The sequence below is a fragment of the Cydia fagiglandana genome, chromosome 9, assembly GCF_963556715.1.
Source record: "Cydia fagiglandana chromosome 9, ilCydFagi1.1, whole genome shotgun sequence".
Lineage (NCBI taxonomy): Eukaryota > Metazoa > Arthropoda > Insecta > Lepidoptera > Tortricidae > Cydia > Cydia fagiglandana.
The window spans coordinates 13,844,623-13,858,534 of record NC_085940.1 but is presented as its reverse complement, the minus strand read 5'-3'; the positions used below and the strand labels follow the sequence as shown (position 1 = coordinate 13,858,534).

General features: G+C 36.4%; 2 protein-coding genes across 2 annotated transcripts in view; one reads left to right on the top strand and one right to left on the bottom strand.

Moving 5' to 3' along the window:
• Window positions 1-13,912, top strand: part of LOC134667447 (uncharacterized) — a 242,565-nt gene that overhangs the window by 36,448 nt on the left and 192,205 nt on the right. The gene's annotated exons all lie outside the window — the stretch shown is intronic.
• Window positions 3,623-13,787, bottom strand: LOC134667682 (uncharacterized). The gene is made up of 3 exons (XM_063525104.1): window positions 12,713-13,787; window positions 10,130-10,237; window positions 3,623-3,882 (listed from the first exon to the last, which is right to left on the bottom strand). Exons 1-3 carry the CDS (start codon window positions 12,729-12,731, stop codon window positions 3,737-3,739), a joined length of 273 nt encoding a protein of 90 aa, XP_063381174.1. The 5' UTR covers window positions 12,732-13,787; the 3' UTR covers window positions 3,623-3,736.

Genomic DNA, 13,912 nt, shown 5'->3' with positions numbered 1-13,912 from the left:
GACCGTGATTCAGATTGGCCCGACCCACAACGAACTCTCAATTTGTCACAGTCCTAATGAATATCTCTTGATATCTTTGCTATGTCACATTATCAGATCAATATTCAAACCACTGGGGCAAATCTCTGACCGAATGTATTAGGGTTTGCCTTCATTGAGCATTCGAATACTTACTTAACTAATCCTCAAGTAGAGGCAATAGACTGTGAACAAATACTTAGTTACGATTTGTATACCTATATTATATTATACTCAGTGTAGGTTCGGTAAACTCAGTCACCCTCTATATATAATGACCCGGATTAGATTTCCGTTAGGACGAATTTACATCTAACCAAAATTTAAAAATAGAAGATATCCACGTGTAAAAGATATACACCGATATACCTACACGGCCGGACATTTTAGGTTCGCAGAAAACGAAAATAAGAGTCACCGTGTCCGGCGTGTCCCGCTTTCCAGTACCACTTACAGTTGCTACCACCATTATTGAAATTTGAATTTGAATATGAAATTATTGAAATTTCCCAACAGGGTCCAGCAGAAGCCACGACGACATTCCCAAGGCATTCGGGCATGTTGCAATCGCCAAGTATGTCGTCTCCGTGTCCACGAGTACCTCCACCGGACTGACCCAGTTCCGCTTTCCTACGGGTTGCCGAAATGGGGTAGCTGCCGGAATTCAAGGTAACATAATTTCACACTTAAGCTATGGAAGCAATTCTCAAAGCAAATTAAACAAAGAAGCTTAGCTATTTAACATTTAAATACTTAGATAGTCAAAGAAATTATATACATTTTCAAAGTAAAACTCCCTGCGGTCTAAGCGTATTTTATATAACCCGCTTCAGATGTAGATATGTATGTAGATAAACTCAAACAATGATTGAATTTCAGAGCATAAGGAATGAAAACATCTTTTTATTCTACGTACCTGCTTCTTAAAGATGAAATCACAAAATCCATGTTTCGTAGGCGCAGGATTACAGTGAGATTTATTTTAAATGGAATATGTTCTTGTCTTGCGTCGGAAGCCTCATGAATAATCATTTATCATTTTATTCGCAATTATAAAACATATGAGCGTTTCTTTTATTTTTTGCCATTTTTATATATTGTGACTCTTTTTGCCACTTTAGTGTTATTTCTACTCAGAATCACGAGATTCACGAGCTCTTTCGGTCCCAAGTAATGGGATAAAAAATATCCCAGAATTTTTTTCCTATTGTGTTACCATTCCCCCATATACTATTTGTATGGCGGTAACTAAAAGGAAAGCTTGAAAAATGTATGGAATTTTAAGACACTTTTTTTCTCCTGTAAGGATGAAAAGGGCTCGCGAACTAGAAATAACACAAAAGCGGCAAAAAAAAAAAATTGCAAAAAATAAAAGAAACGCTCACATTGCAGGAATCTGATTTAGATACCTAATTATTCTATCCTTCTAAATTCAAATGGCCAAAGTTATCAAATTGGGAAGTTACCTGTTCAATAAACAAATGGTTGATTTTGGATAATGGCAAATCAGTAGCTTTGCAATCTCCATTGTTATGGTGCCCTCGCTTTAGATACAGGGCGTCGCTTTCAGAAGGTACGGATCAAACACAGACTAACAATAGAGGCCCTTACAAGCTATCGGTCTGATCCCAATGTAATTTCAGCGATTATTAATGGTTTCAGACGTTCGGAGAAATGACGGTTGGAAAACAAATCGTGTAGCTCTTAAGGACCATGATATGCCTCCGTTTGATCCGTAAGTATTGAACTGACTGCTAAAGAAACCTAACATTATGATGTTTGAGAAGAAACATCTTATAAGCGCAGTGTAAGAGGGATTTCATGAGTATATTTATACACATATTTTGTGTTTTATTAAGTAACACTGATAATGTTCCTGTTTGATCTTTATTTATATGTTCATTGGGCCTAGCCAACATGTCAATCGGTTGCAGAAAAATCGGATCAAAGTCAAATGCCGTTCTAAAAGTTTTAATCATTTGTGTCGAAAGATGGCAGTAAATGTACTGACTACATAATTTACTTTGACAATGTTCCTCTAGTCTAAATTCTCTTTGATGTATGGAAATGATAGCGTTTTTTTTCGTTTTCTGCAAACGATTGTCATCTTGGTTAGGTGTTAGGTGTTACTAAGATATGTCACAAAAATAATAATAACCCATGTAGGTACATTGTATTTTCAAACGTTTATTTCTTTCTAAAAAATCAATACACGAATAATACATTGGTCATTATATACCTACCTTATTTCAAGTTACCTTGTTATATTTTACATTCGTTTCGCTTAGGGCTATAAATATGTATTTCAATAAGTATACCTATATCAGATATCTTGAAGGTAAATTTGGACAATATATCAGTATTTAGTACAAGAAAAGGGTTAGAGAGAAAGCGTACTCGAATAGCTCACTGTGTAAGCTTACGGATTTACAGTACCTATTTAATTAAACAATAATTATATTTAACACTTAAAATCAGCATTAACAGTAACTTCGATTAAAATGTTTGCTATTGAAGTATAAAATGTAAACATTTCTGTTGGTATTAATTAAACTGGTTTGTTTAACGAGTTGGTTCCTCCACAACAACGAACAGTTCACTGTGCTATACTTAAACTTTCAAGACACTATAGAGCAGACTTCAGATTTATAAACTGTTTCTTGAACTTACCTATTGTTATTAAATTCAACAATAAATGCGACTGTAGCAATAACGAAGAGAAATAAGTAGTTACTCCACAGTAGGTATTGCTTCAAATATTAAATTTCAGTGTATTTGATGTGATGGTGGTTATGTGGTAACGAAATTATTTTTTTTATTTTTGTTTAGTTTCTCACTTACTACCAATTATATGACGCTGACTGTACCTGGTTTTGGCTTATAAAGAACTCAGAGTTTGATAAAAGTATAAAACTTTGCCCTTTTTAAACATAACTTTGCTCACAGCGTCACTAGTTATGTACAGGTGTACTTATTAAAAAAAACTGAAAACTTTATTCTTATTGTTGACCTGGTTTGGGTGCCCATGCAAAAAACCCTACTAAAATGGTGGCGAATACGTTGTGACCGTAATAACTTTTTATGGTTTTCGTTCACGCCACCGATTACTTGAGATTACCCTTTTCAACAGCATTTAGTCGAGTACTAATCTCTATCACAGTACAATCCAATCTTTAAAATCCATCTTGTGATCACGTCTAACATTTACTACTTAACGTTATATTTACAAACACGCCTTTCGATTCATATTCAACTAATCGGATAGCCCCGGGGCGCCATTTAACATTCCTTTGACAACTCATGACATTGCAAGTCTTATGACATGACCTACAGCAATAGTAACGCCATTTGCCGTAACCGGAACTATCATAAAAACGAGTCGAATTAGCCCCCTGTTTGATTTACAGTAACCGTTCGTCTAAATCTACACGTAGGTACATAGACACACCATCAAAAATAAATGATCTAAGACTCTGCGACACGTGAAACTACGTTTAAATATTATACTTAATCACGCATTGATGTATACTTCGTCATCCTTGATGGGGTAATCCTTAGGCGGTAGTTTAAAGCTGTCCCTAAGATAGGAGAAGCGGTGGAAGTTGTAGTAGTACTCTTTTCCGTCAGGGGAGTACTGGGGGTAGAGGGTGTAATGGGGGAAGTCGTGTTCGACGAGGGAGTTCGAGAGCGCATGGCGCGTGAACTCCTGCTTGTATCGTCATGACTGCTCGCGGTGCGCGCGCCGCTTAGAGCACTTCTCGCAGAGAATGTAGCAGAGAGCGATGACAATCAGCACGGCTATCGCTATCGCCATGCCTATGCTGACCCAGATGATTTCCTCGTTGATGCCACTTGTTGATTTACCTGGACAAAAATAATTAAGGTCACCATCATAGCCTTAAGATATACCTATTGAAGGGGAGGGACCAGCGTTATCAAGCTGTCAACACAACGAATCCTCATTTACCTACAAAAGAGTTTCATTGTCTTTGCTTAGGCCTAAGCAAGCCTAAGTAAGTACTTAGGCCTAGGTGAAGGACTGGCAAAAAGGTAGGTATGTAAAAAAACTGGCTATCTAAACTTTGCCAATTTATTGCCTCCCGTAATAGTATTTTATTTTAATTCTACACACGATTCAATACATACCTAACTCTTCCTATTTAACAGTCTCACACCTCAAACGGTACTAATACGATGTAATTATACAGGCTGTTTGGTACATCGTTTGCCAAATTAAAACGGCAGATAGGTTGAGTCATTTGCTATCTTCTCTTGCCTAGAAAAACAAAATTGGCCATGGTTTTTTGTACTACTACGCAAGTAAAAATTTGAAATTTACGAAAAACTGGCATAGAAGTGAAAAAAAATGTGCGCCAAATTAAAAATTTCTAGGCCTGAGAAGATAGCAAATGACTCAACCTATCTGCCGTTTTAATTTGGCAAACGATGTACCATACACCCTGTATTTTATTGTAATGTTTGCTCGTAAAAGTACCGCTGTTGAATTTGTAAACGTGTGCGAAGCTTTTGAATTCAGAGACGTGTCTTTTCTCGCTAGGTTAAATAAGTGTACGTTAAATAATATTGCAATTTTATCAAGTGGTACCTCGGTTTATGAATTAACTAGCTGTTGCCCGCGACTTCGTCCGCGTGGTATCTTATCTTCAACATTTTACATCTTTAGTACCTATAATTTACATATCCAAGCAATGTTAAAATTAAGTACTTTTCTTTTTTAGCAATTTGTATGAAGTTTTAAGTCAAGTGGATTTTGATGTTGGTTGCTGAAATTACTTTTCTTGTATTCTCATAATAGGTACCTATGCCCTTATACAAAGATTAAAGTTCCGCATTCCGCACTCACAAAATATCTGATCTCCATACAAATTTTCAACCCCTTTCTCACCACCTTGGGGGATGATTTTCAAAAATGCTTAAATTAGTTTTCATGTTTTTTAATTTATTACCTTTTTTTCCAAAAAGTTAAAGTTCCTAGCTTAACTTTAAATTTACACCCCAAGACGAATTTTCATCCCCTTTTTAGCCCCCTTAGGGATTGAATTTCCAAAAACGTAGCAATTACTTTTTTTTGTAATCGGCTATTATGTCTTTCTAAGAAGTTTCAAAGCATTTGTAATGGATTCAAACTTTGAACCCCATTTTAACCCTTTTAGGGGATGAATTTTACAAATCGCTGAAATCACTTATATTGTCTTCTAATAATATCCCCAAATACAAAGATTCAAATCCCGCGCTCGAAAAAATGCATGATATCCATACAAACTTTCAACCCCGTTTTCACCACCATAGGGATGAATTTTCAAAAACGCTGAAATTAGTTTTCTTGTCATTTAGTCATTTAGTCATTTATTCAATATTGCATTGTATTATATTATAATACCTTTTTACAAAGTTTCAAGTTCCTAGCTTCAAATAAAATTTACACCTGAAGACGAACTTTCATCCCCTTTTTAACCCCCTTAGGGGTTGGATTTCCAAGAACGTTGCAATTACTTTTTTTTGTAATCGGTTATTATGCCTTTCTAAGAATTTTCAAAGCATTTGTAATGGATTTAAACTTTGAACCCCATTTTAACCCTGTTAGGGGATGAATTTTACAAAACGCTGAAATTACTTTTATTGTCTTCTAATAGTATCTCTAAATACAAAGATTCAAGTCCCGCGCTCGAAAAAATGTTTGATATCCATACAAACTTTCAACCTCTTTTTCACCACCTTAGGGGATGAATTTTCAAAAACGCTGAAATTAGTTTTCTTGTATTTTAATAATATATCTTTTAACGAAGTTTCAAATTCGTAGCTCAAAAGAAAATTTTAGCCCCATACAAACTTTCATCCCCTTTTTAACCCTGTTAGGGGATGAATTTTACAAAACGCTGAAATTACTTTTATTGTCTTTTAATAATATCCCCAAATACAAAGATTCAAGTCACGCGCTCGAAAATTTTTTTGATATCCATACAAACTTTCAACCCCTTTTTCACCACCTTGGGGGATGAATTTTCTAAAACGCTGAAATTAGTTTTCTTGTATTTGAATTTGATACTTTTTTACAAAGTTTCAAGTTCCTAGCTTAAAATAAAATTTGCACCCGAAGACGAACTTTCATCCCCTTTTTAACCCCCTTAGGGGTTGAATTTCCAAAAACGTTGCAATCACTTTTTTTGTAATCGGCTATTATGCCTTTCTACGAAGTTTCAAAGCATTTGTATTGGATTAAAATTTTCAACCCCTATTTAACCCTGTTAGGGGATGAATTTTACAAAACGCTGAAATCACTTTTCCTGTCTTCTAATAATATCCCTAAATACAAAGATTCAAGTCCACCACTTGAATTTTTTTTTGATATCCATACAAACTTTCAACCCCTTTTTCACCACCTTAGGGGATGAATTTTCAAAAACGCTGAAATTAGTTTTCTTGTATTTTAATAATATATCTTTTTACGAAGTTTCAAATTCCTAGCTTAAAAGAAAACTTCAACCCTATACAAACTTTCATCCCCTTTTTAACCCCCTTAGGGGTTGAATTTTTCAAAATCGCTTCTTATCTCTTGTACACTTTATAAATGCAATCTGATGTGCAAATTTCAACTTTCTGGCCTTTGTAGTTTCGGCTCTGCGTTGATGAATCAGTCAGTCAGGACACTTGCATTTATATATATAGATAGACATAGACATAGAAAAAATAATTCGAGATACGGAAGTATTTTGTATTTATACAGCTACCCTGAGGTTACCTACCGAATTAAAAGCCTGGATACGGATGTTGATAAATGTAAAGGAAATTTAAATGATAATGGACCGTTTATGAATCTTCGAAGAACTTTGTTTGGCAAAAATGTACAAAAGCGAATCACAAAAAAGGTTCACGGTGAAATCCATGCGTATTTCTGAAGCTAATAGAGCTAAATTGGAACCGCATTCATTATTTATTCGTTGAATCAATTCGAATATAAAGAAGGTCTGATGGTCCATGGACGCGAGAAAAGTGCTTTTTCATTAGCTTCTGTGCTTCAACACACTTCAGTCGAGTACTTTATGAGGTAAACGTGCGCCCTATGACTCACACATTATATAATCATCAGAAGGCATTGTAATAAACCAAAAAGCTTTTAGTATCAGGGCATTAAAATACAAATGTATTTACTTACACCATGATAATTAGAAAAGTTATCTCCCAACTTAAAATTAAATTAGTAACCCAAAATGAGAATTATCCTTTTTGATGTAGACCTGTTCATAAATTAATTTTTTTGTTATAAAACTTTTTGCAAACGTATTGTAGGTATTAACTCGAAACCCCAAACTGGGGAACTTTTTTGCCTGTTGCAGAAAATATTGGAGTAAAAATGGCCACGTTTTAAAGTTTTTAAACTCGTTAGCATCGGTCGTTCTATGTTAGAAGTAGAGGACAAGCATGGATATTTTAATTCGTTATTATTGAATTTTTTGTGTGATATTTCACCTTTATTATCATTCTGGCAACTAATGTCCTACGTCTATACGTACCTATGTACCTACCTTAAACGGCTTAAACCTATCATGCGTAGGTACCTATATAATATTAAAACATATTATCCCTACTAATATAGGTATATTATACTCGTATGTATTACATATGATAGAGTAATTCTGTCTGTCTGTTAACTCTTCATGCATAAACCGCAGCTGAACCTATTTAAATGAGATTTGGCATGAAGGTAGTTTGAGTCCTAAGAATGGATTGGATAAGTTTTACCACGGAAATCACAATTCTACGCAGACGTGACTAGTCTCGGGCCAAAGTAAGGATAAAATAAAATTTCTTCTAGTCATATTAAACAAAAAAACCTTATAGAGTTAGGCCAAGAAAAGTCTGCAGCAATATTGAAAGCCCACACAGTCCAAGTGTTATTTTGAACGTCAAACTTCTATGATATTATGACGTATAAATAACAATTGCACTGCGTGGGCTATCAAACTCGCTGAAGACTTTTTTTGCTCTAACTCTAACTAATAACGAGACACGACCTCTTAGCCAAGACGTCCCTTATATTAGCTTTGATATCCGACACTTGAAGCTTAAAGCGATCGTTCTTTATTATACTCCGGTGCCACGGGTCTCTCCGTTTGACACTCAATTAATGGCTCGTGTCCCGTAGACTTTTTTATTACTTGCTCATTTTGGACTGCCTTGCGCCTACTCTATCTAGTCTGTATCTTTAGGTATTTAAATAAAAGTAAACAAAATCTGTCCTCGAATGGCTCTTTAAGTCAGTTGAGGGTAGATAAAAACATTACATGATCAAATAATGGAGGTTAAAGTCAGGTCGTTCAGTGACAGATCCAGGCGGTTTTGTATTTCTACTTACCCGAAAATGTACAAATTATTTTTTTATCTACTTTTATTTAAATATACTTAAAGATAGTAAAGATACAGAGTATAGCTAGACAGTATTACCTACATACGTATACTTGCATACCTAAACTAATAATAATGGTACACACAGCAACACTCTTAATTGTCCATCGGTGGATTTTATGCATTTTGTAATAAGGTTTACGAACTGTCAGTTAACACTTAACAGTGTGGGCGATGGTACCTGAGATTGATATTATAATATTAACAATACAACAATCGGTGAAATATCATTACGTTTCATATCACTAGCGTTTATAAATATCCTGAATGTATGTACATACAACTGGTCTTCTTTTTACAATAACATTATGCGTTGAGGAAAATGTATAAATGTTTTAGTATTTTTGAATGTTTGTTTTAATATTTAATACGGGTTATATCATTTGTTCTGAGTATAAAGTCCGAATCCCTATTTTACGCACAGTAGGTACTTATTAGGGTTGCGTACCCAAAGGGTAAAAACGGAACCCTATTATTATTAAGACTCCACTGTCCGTCTGTCTGACTGTCACCAGGCTGTATCTCATGAACCATCAATCAGATGATGTATTTCTGACGCCCCTATAACAACAAATACTAAAAACATAATAAAATAAATATTTAAGTGGGGCTCCCATACAACAAACGTGTTTTTTTTTGCATAATGGTACGAAACCCTTCGTGCGCGAGTCCGACTCTCACTTGGCCGGTTTACATTATATTTATTATTTAGTAACATTAAATTTTCTATAAATTTATAAAAAAAAAAATACATGACCTGAATAAAATAAACACATATAACAGCAGTGGCGTCGCTCCAAGACTGCTTCATTTAGTTTGCTAATTAAATGACTGTTACCCTGCGTATCATTTGCATATTCCACTATCAGTTACATGACTAATATACATTTGCTTAGGCACGCCTAAGTAAATGTTATAGTTATATCCTAAACCAGTGAGCCACACAAGGGAGAGTAAGAGTAGGTGTCCTCGGGTTTCCTTCACTTAGCTTCTGTTAATATTTAGGAATATAATAAGAAGGGGTTGCTTTATGGCCTTATGAGATAACTACCCATATATATAATATATATGTACTTGTTTTTTTAAAGTTATCCCGTCTCAAAACTGTGACGATTTTTTAGAGAAAGTATCAATTCCTCTTAATTATCTCCTAAGTTCTATAGGTACTGCCTTTATTGTTAAATACCTACGATCAGAATTTTGTCCTAGCCGAAAATTCTAAATTAAAATAGTTTGTATCGTGTGAAGCGGTAGGTAAATGAAGTTTGCGTTGAAACAAAACTCACGTCAGCTGCACGCTTTGCAATTCGCTCTTCCGTTGTTCCACATTATGCTGCCGGAGACAGAGGCCAAGAGTTTCTTTGTCATCGAAATCGCACAATGTAAGTCGTACAGATTACTCATAATCTGAGTATGTGCTGCGCTTCATGTTATGAGAAAATGCATGTAAAAAGAATTTGGAATCACTTTGCACCTTTTTAGATTTGTAGCAATCGCTACAAATATAAAAAGGTGCATGAAAGTGCCTAGTATGGAGGATTTCATGTTGTAAAACATGACTTTGATTTAGGATGGTATTTACGTGTTCTGATTGCATACTTGCTACTACAGATCTGTCTCCGACACGCTGGCGCTGCTCGCCACCACCAATACTACCACTTCTGTCCGAGTAGGCAGGACCACTTACCGCTGCTCTTGTTGGAGTAGCCGCCGACCTTGCCGGCCACGCGTGCCGACACGCCGGCGCTGCTCGCCACCACCAATACCACCACTCCTGTCCGCGCGCTCGCACCGCCTACGAATAGAATATGGTCAGTTGACAGATATTTATATTGAGCATACTAAAAGTCCTTATGTGCAAAATCAGTTATGCTGTTCTCTACTTCTCTGAAGATAATTACTGGACGAAATTCCGAGTTGGACCGAAAGTCGGTATATTTTAACTGTCAGTGCCAGAACATGCAAATCCAAATTGTGGTTGATCGCAACTCGCGTACACCATTACTTCAGATGGCTTATTTACATTTAAAAAACATGATGTTGAAGTCAGAGCATCTCCGTAGCTCTTATAATTAGGTGCAAGAGGAATGCAAAGAGATGATTATTTAAAATTTGAATGCGCTTCCAGCCTCAAAGTTTCGCGCGGATGAAGTTAAGTGAAACCATTATGTCCTCGCTTGGAACAGCTTAATGTCAGATACCGCCGGCGTTTGTATTTATCGTTTTTCTTTACAAGCCTGCAGGTTAAGCGACTCGGCTTCTTAATGATCAAAGTTCATTTATAAATATGGATAGTCAATATTAAACATTAAGGTGACAGTCTGTTTCCAACGACAGCTGCACTACTGTTCATTTTACTATGGAAATTGACAATAACACCGACGCGTTTAGTTAGCGCAGCTGCGGTCAGAAATGGAATGTTACCATTAGCAAAATTGAACTTTTAGCCATAAATAGAAGTAGCAGTAAATTCTAATGAAGCACTATAGATATACAAGTACGTGTGAAACGTGTTATACACACACACGTTGTCAGTGCGCATTAGTAGAAAAATAATAGATTTTTTTATAAATTAGTTCCGGATTAGTCACCTTCTTTATAATCCGGATGTCGACACAAGCTCTCCTATAAATTACCTAATCTAATTTGCAGCGAACCATTCACTGGTATAAGGAAAACAATTAACCGTTTTACCTTCAACGAATGTGAACCTCATCCAAATTAGAGGAGTTTCAAAATCCGACCACGAAGCTGGAAAATTGAGCAACAAACAAAACTTCCAGAAGAGTTGTTGGGAAAGAAAGTTTAAAGAACTGTTTAGACAGAAGGTCAAACTTGTACGCAGTGTTTTGTTTGTAATTTGTTACATTTGTGCAATTTTGAGAAGTGTTACTTATCTAGTAGCGTGTGATTTTGAATAATATGAACAAGAAAACTTGTATGTGAAGTTCCCAATTCGCATTTGTCTAGAGTGAGAATGAGAACTCATACCTGGATGATACAAAAATGTGTGTCATTTGTTATAATTTGCGCGTGAATTTTGCTTGTAATTGTTCGTGCATTACCTATCTAAATTGGCGCGAGCGAACGCATGGGCGAATGATAATAAAATGACATCAAAATGTAAGTTCTAATTAGCCTGCTGGGATATAAACTCTAATTACCTTGGGCCAAATTTGACATGTACAACTGTCAGATTTCGCATCCACGTCAAATCAACAGTTGATTTTATTGCATACTCAGTGTTGATTCCATCAATGGTGGATAAATCATTTGGTACAATCAAAACTCAACTCTAAACTAAGGGTGGTTCGGTTTGGTTTGCTTGTCACCCTAACTGTGGATTGTTAATGTCAAATTTTGACATTGTACGTATTCGAGAACTTATGATTTTTCCCACATCAACGGGAGATCAACACGATACGTCAAACGTCGCTTGTCGAATAGGGGTCCTTGTTCGTTCGATTTGCCTCTGTATCGCTCAAATACACTACAGCGATAAGGCACATAGATGAACTACTGACCGATGAGGTTGGCGGTAGGTCAACTGCTTTATTAAGCACCGAACCACCCTTAGTTTAGAGTTGAGTTTTGATTGTACCAAATGATTTATCCACCATTGATGGAATCAACACTGAGTATGCAATAAAATCAACTGTTGATTTGACGTGGATGCGAAATCTGACAGTTGTACATGTCGAATTTGGCCCCTGAGTGTTTATTTCATCAACGGTGGATAATATCATTTGGTACAACCAAAACTCAACTCTAAACTAAGGGTGGTTCGGTTTGGTTTGCTTGTCACCCTAACTGTGGATTGTTAATGTCAAATTTTGACATTGTACGTATTCGAGAACTTATGATTTTTTCCACATCAACGGGAGATCAACACGATACGTCAAACGTCGCTTGTCGAATAGGGGTCCTTGTTCGTTCGATTTGCCTCTGTATCGCTCAAATACACTACAGCGATAAGGCACATAGATGAACTACTGACCGATGAGGTTGGCGGTAGGTCAACTGCTTTATTAAGCACAGTAATAAAAACCCGGTGTCAACCAGTGGGACGTATTAGGCTGGCTAGGCTTCTAGTTTTGTGATTGTGACTATCTATCTATTACCTTGGGCATCTTGTGTCTACTCACCAACCTACTGTCTGGTTAACATAACATAGCTCTTTATGTGACATCAATGTAGGTGTGAATCTTGCAATATTTAAAATAACTCAAATCAACAAAGTGACTTAGTTTACAAACACCTTATTACTTACTTATAACGATTCTCATCATGGATGTGTTGTCTATTCGTTTGCTTAAATTCCCCGATCAAGCAGTTCTTCAGACACTCCAGAATGTTCTCTTCTTATGAAGATTCATTTTATGGATCCCCATTTCTGTTAAAAAAAAACATTTATCAAATTCATCATTTACATATAATGATGTGATGACAATCTGCCAGAAAAATGTAACGTTATATTGTGTGCGCAAATTAATCTTTCATATGGAATGAAATTGAAAACCCGGAAAAATATACATTTCCGGAAGGGTGTATTTTTCAGCAGCCCTGTTATTGCATGACTTATCGAAAACATTGCCTAAGAAGAACCAGTTAGTCTGGAGGTCATACATATATAAAAAGAGAAAGCGGGCGGGGCGAGAGCGAGCCTCGGTAGAGAGCATGTAGAGAGTACCATTTTGTACCATTTGGAGTTAAAACTCTTGCTCCCAGGGGGGTCCCAGCCCGTATAAGTTGTTTGCAGAAATCGCGTCTGGTTGACGTAACTGGTGACCGAAGAGCTGGCGGCTACCTCGCACAACGTATCAGCATTGCGATACAGCGAGGAAATGTCGCCAGCATCCTTGGTACAAAGCCTCAAGGGCCTATTTTAGATTTAAGCTAGTTAATATTAATTTCTTTTAGTATATAAATATCATTACATACAAACAAGATATTTATATACCACTGTATTCGGCAGTATTGAAACGTGACAATACTGCCCAATGCTTTACTGCCGCAGTCGGCAGTATGGTCACGCTGCACGCTGTAATATTGCAGCAGTAGTGCTGGTGCATTAGAACGTCACCTTTACGGTCCAGCACTTCATCTAGTCAAATCGGGCCCTTTAGGCGATAATGCGGTAAGCGACAACAATAGCAGCCTTGTCCGCGATACTCAAGCTACAGTACCGGGGCTCCGCCATAAATTACGCAGTTACGGCCCAAATCTCATATTCTTCCGGTTGAAAGAGCACGTGTCCTCAGCTCGCGCTTTACCAGATTTTTTGCTCAACTTAGAACGTGTTAGGAATATTATTATCCGTTCTATAAATCTAAGGTTTTAGCAGAATTACTTAGGCTTTATCTTGGATAAAATACGAGCAAAAAAGTATTGTCTATTGGGATAAATTGCGACCTGAAAATTTAAGTATACGAACTATTCATCACTGAAATGTATACGAGTAGTCAGTCCA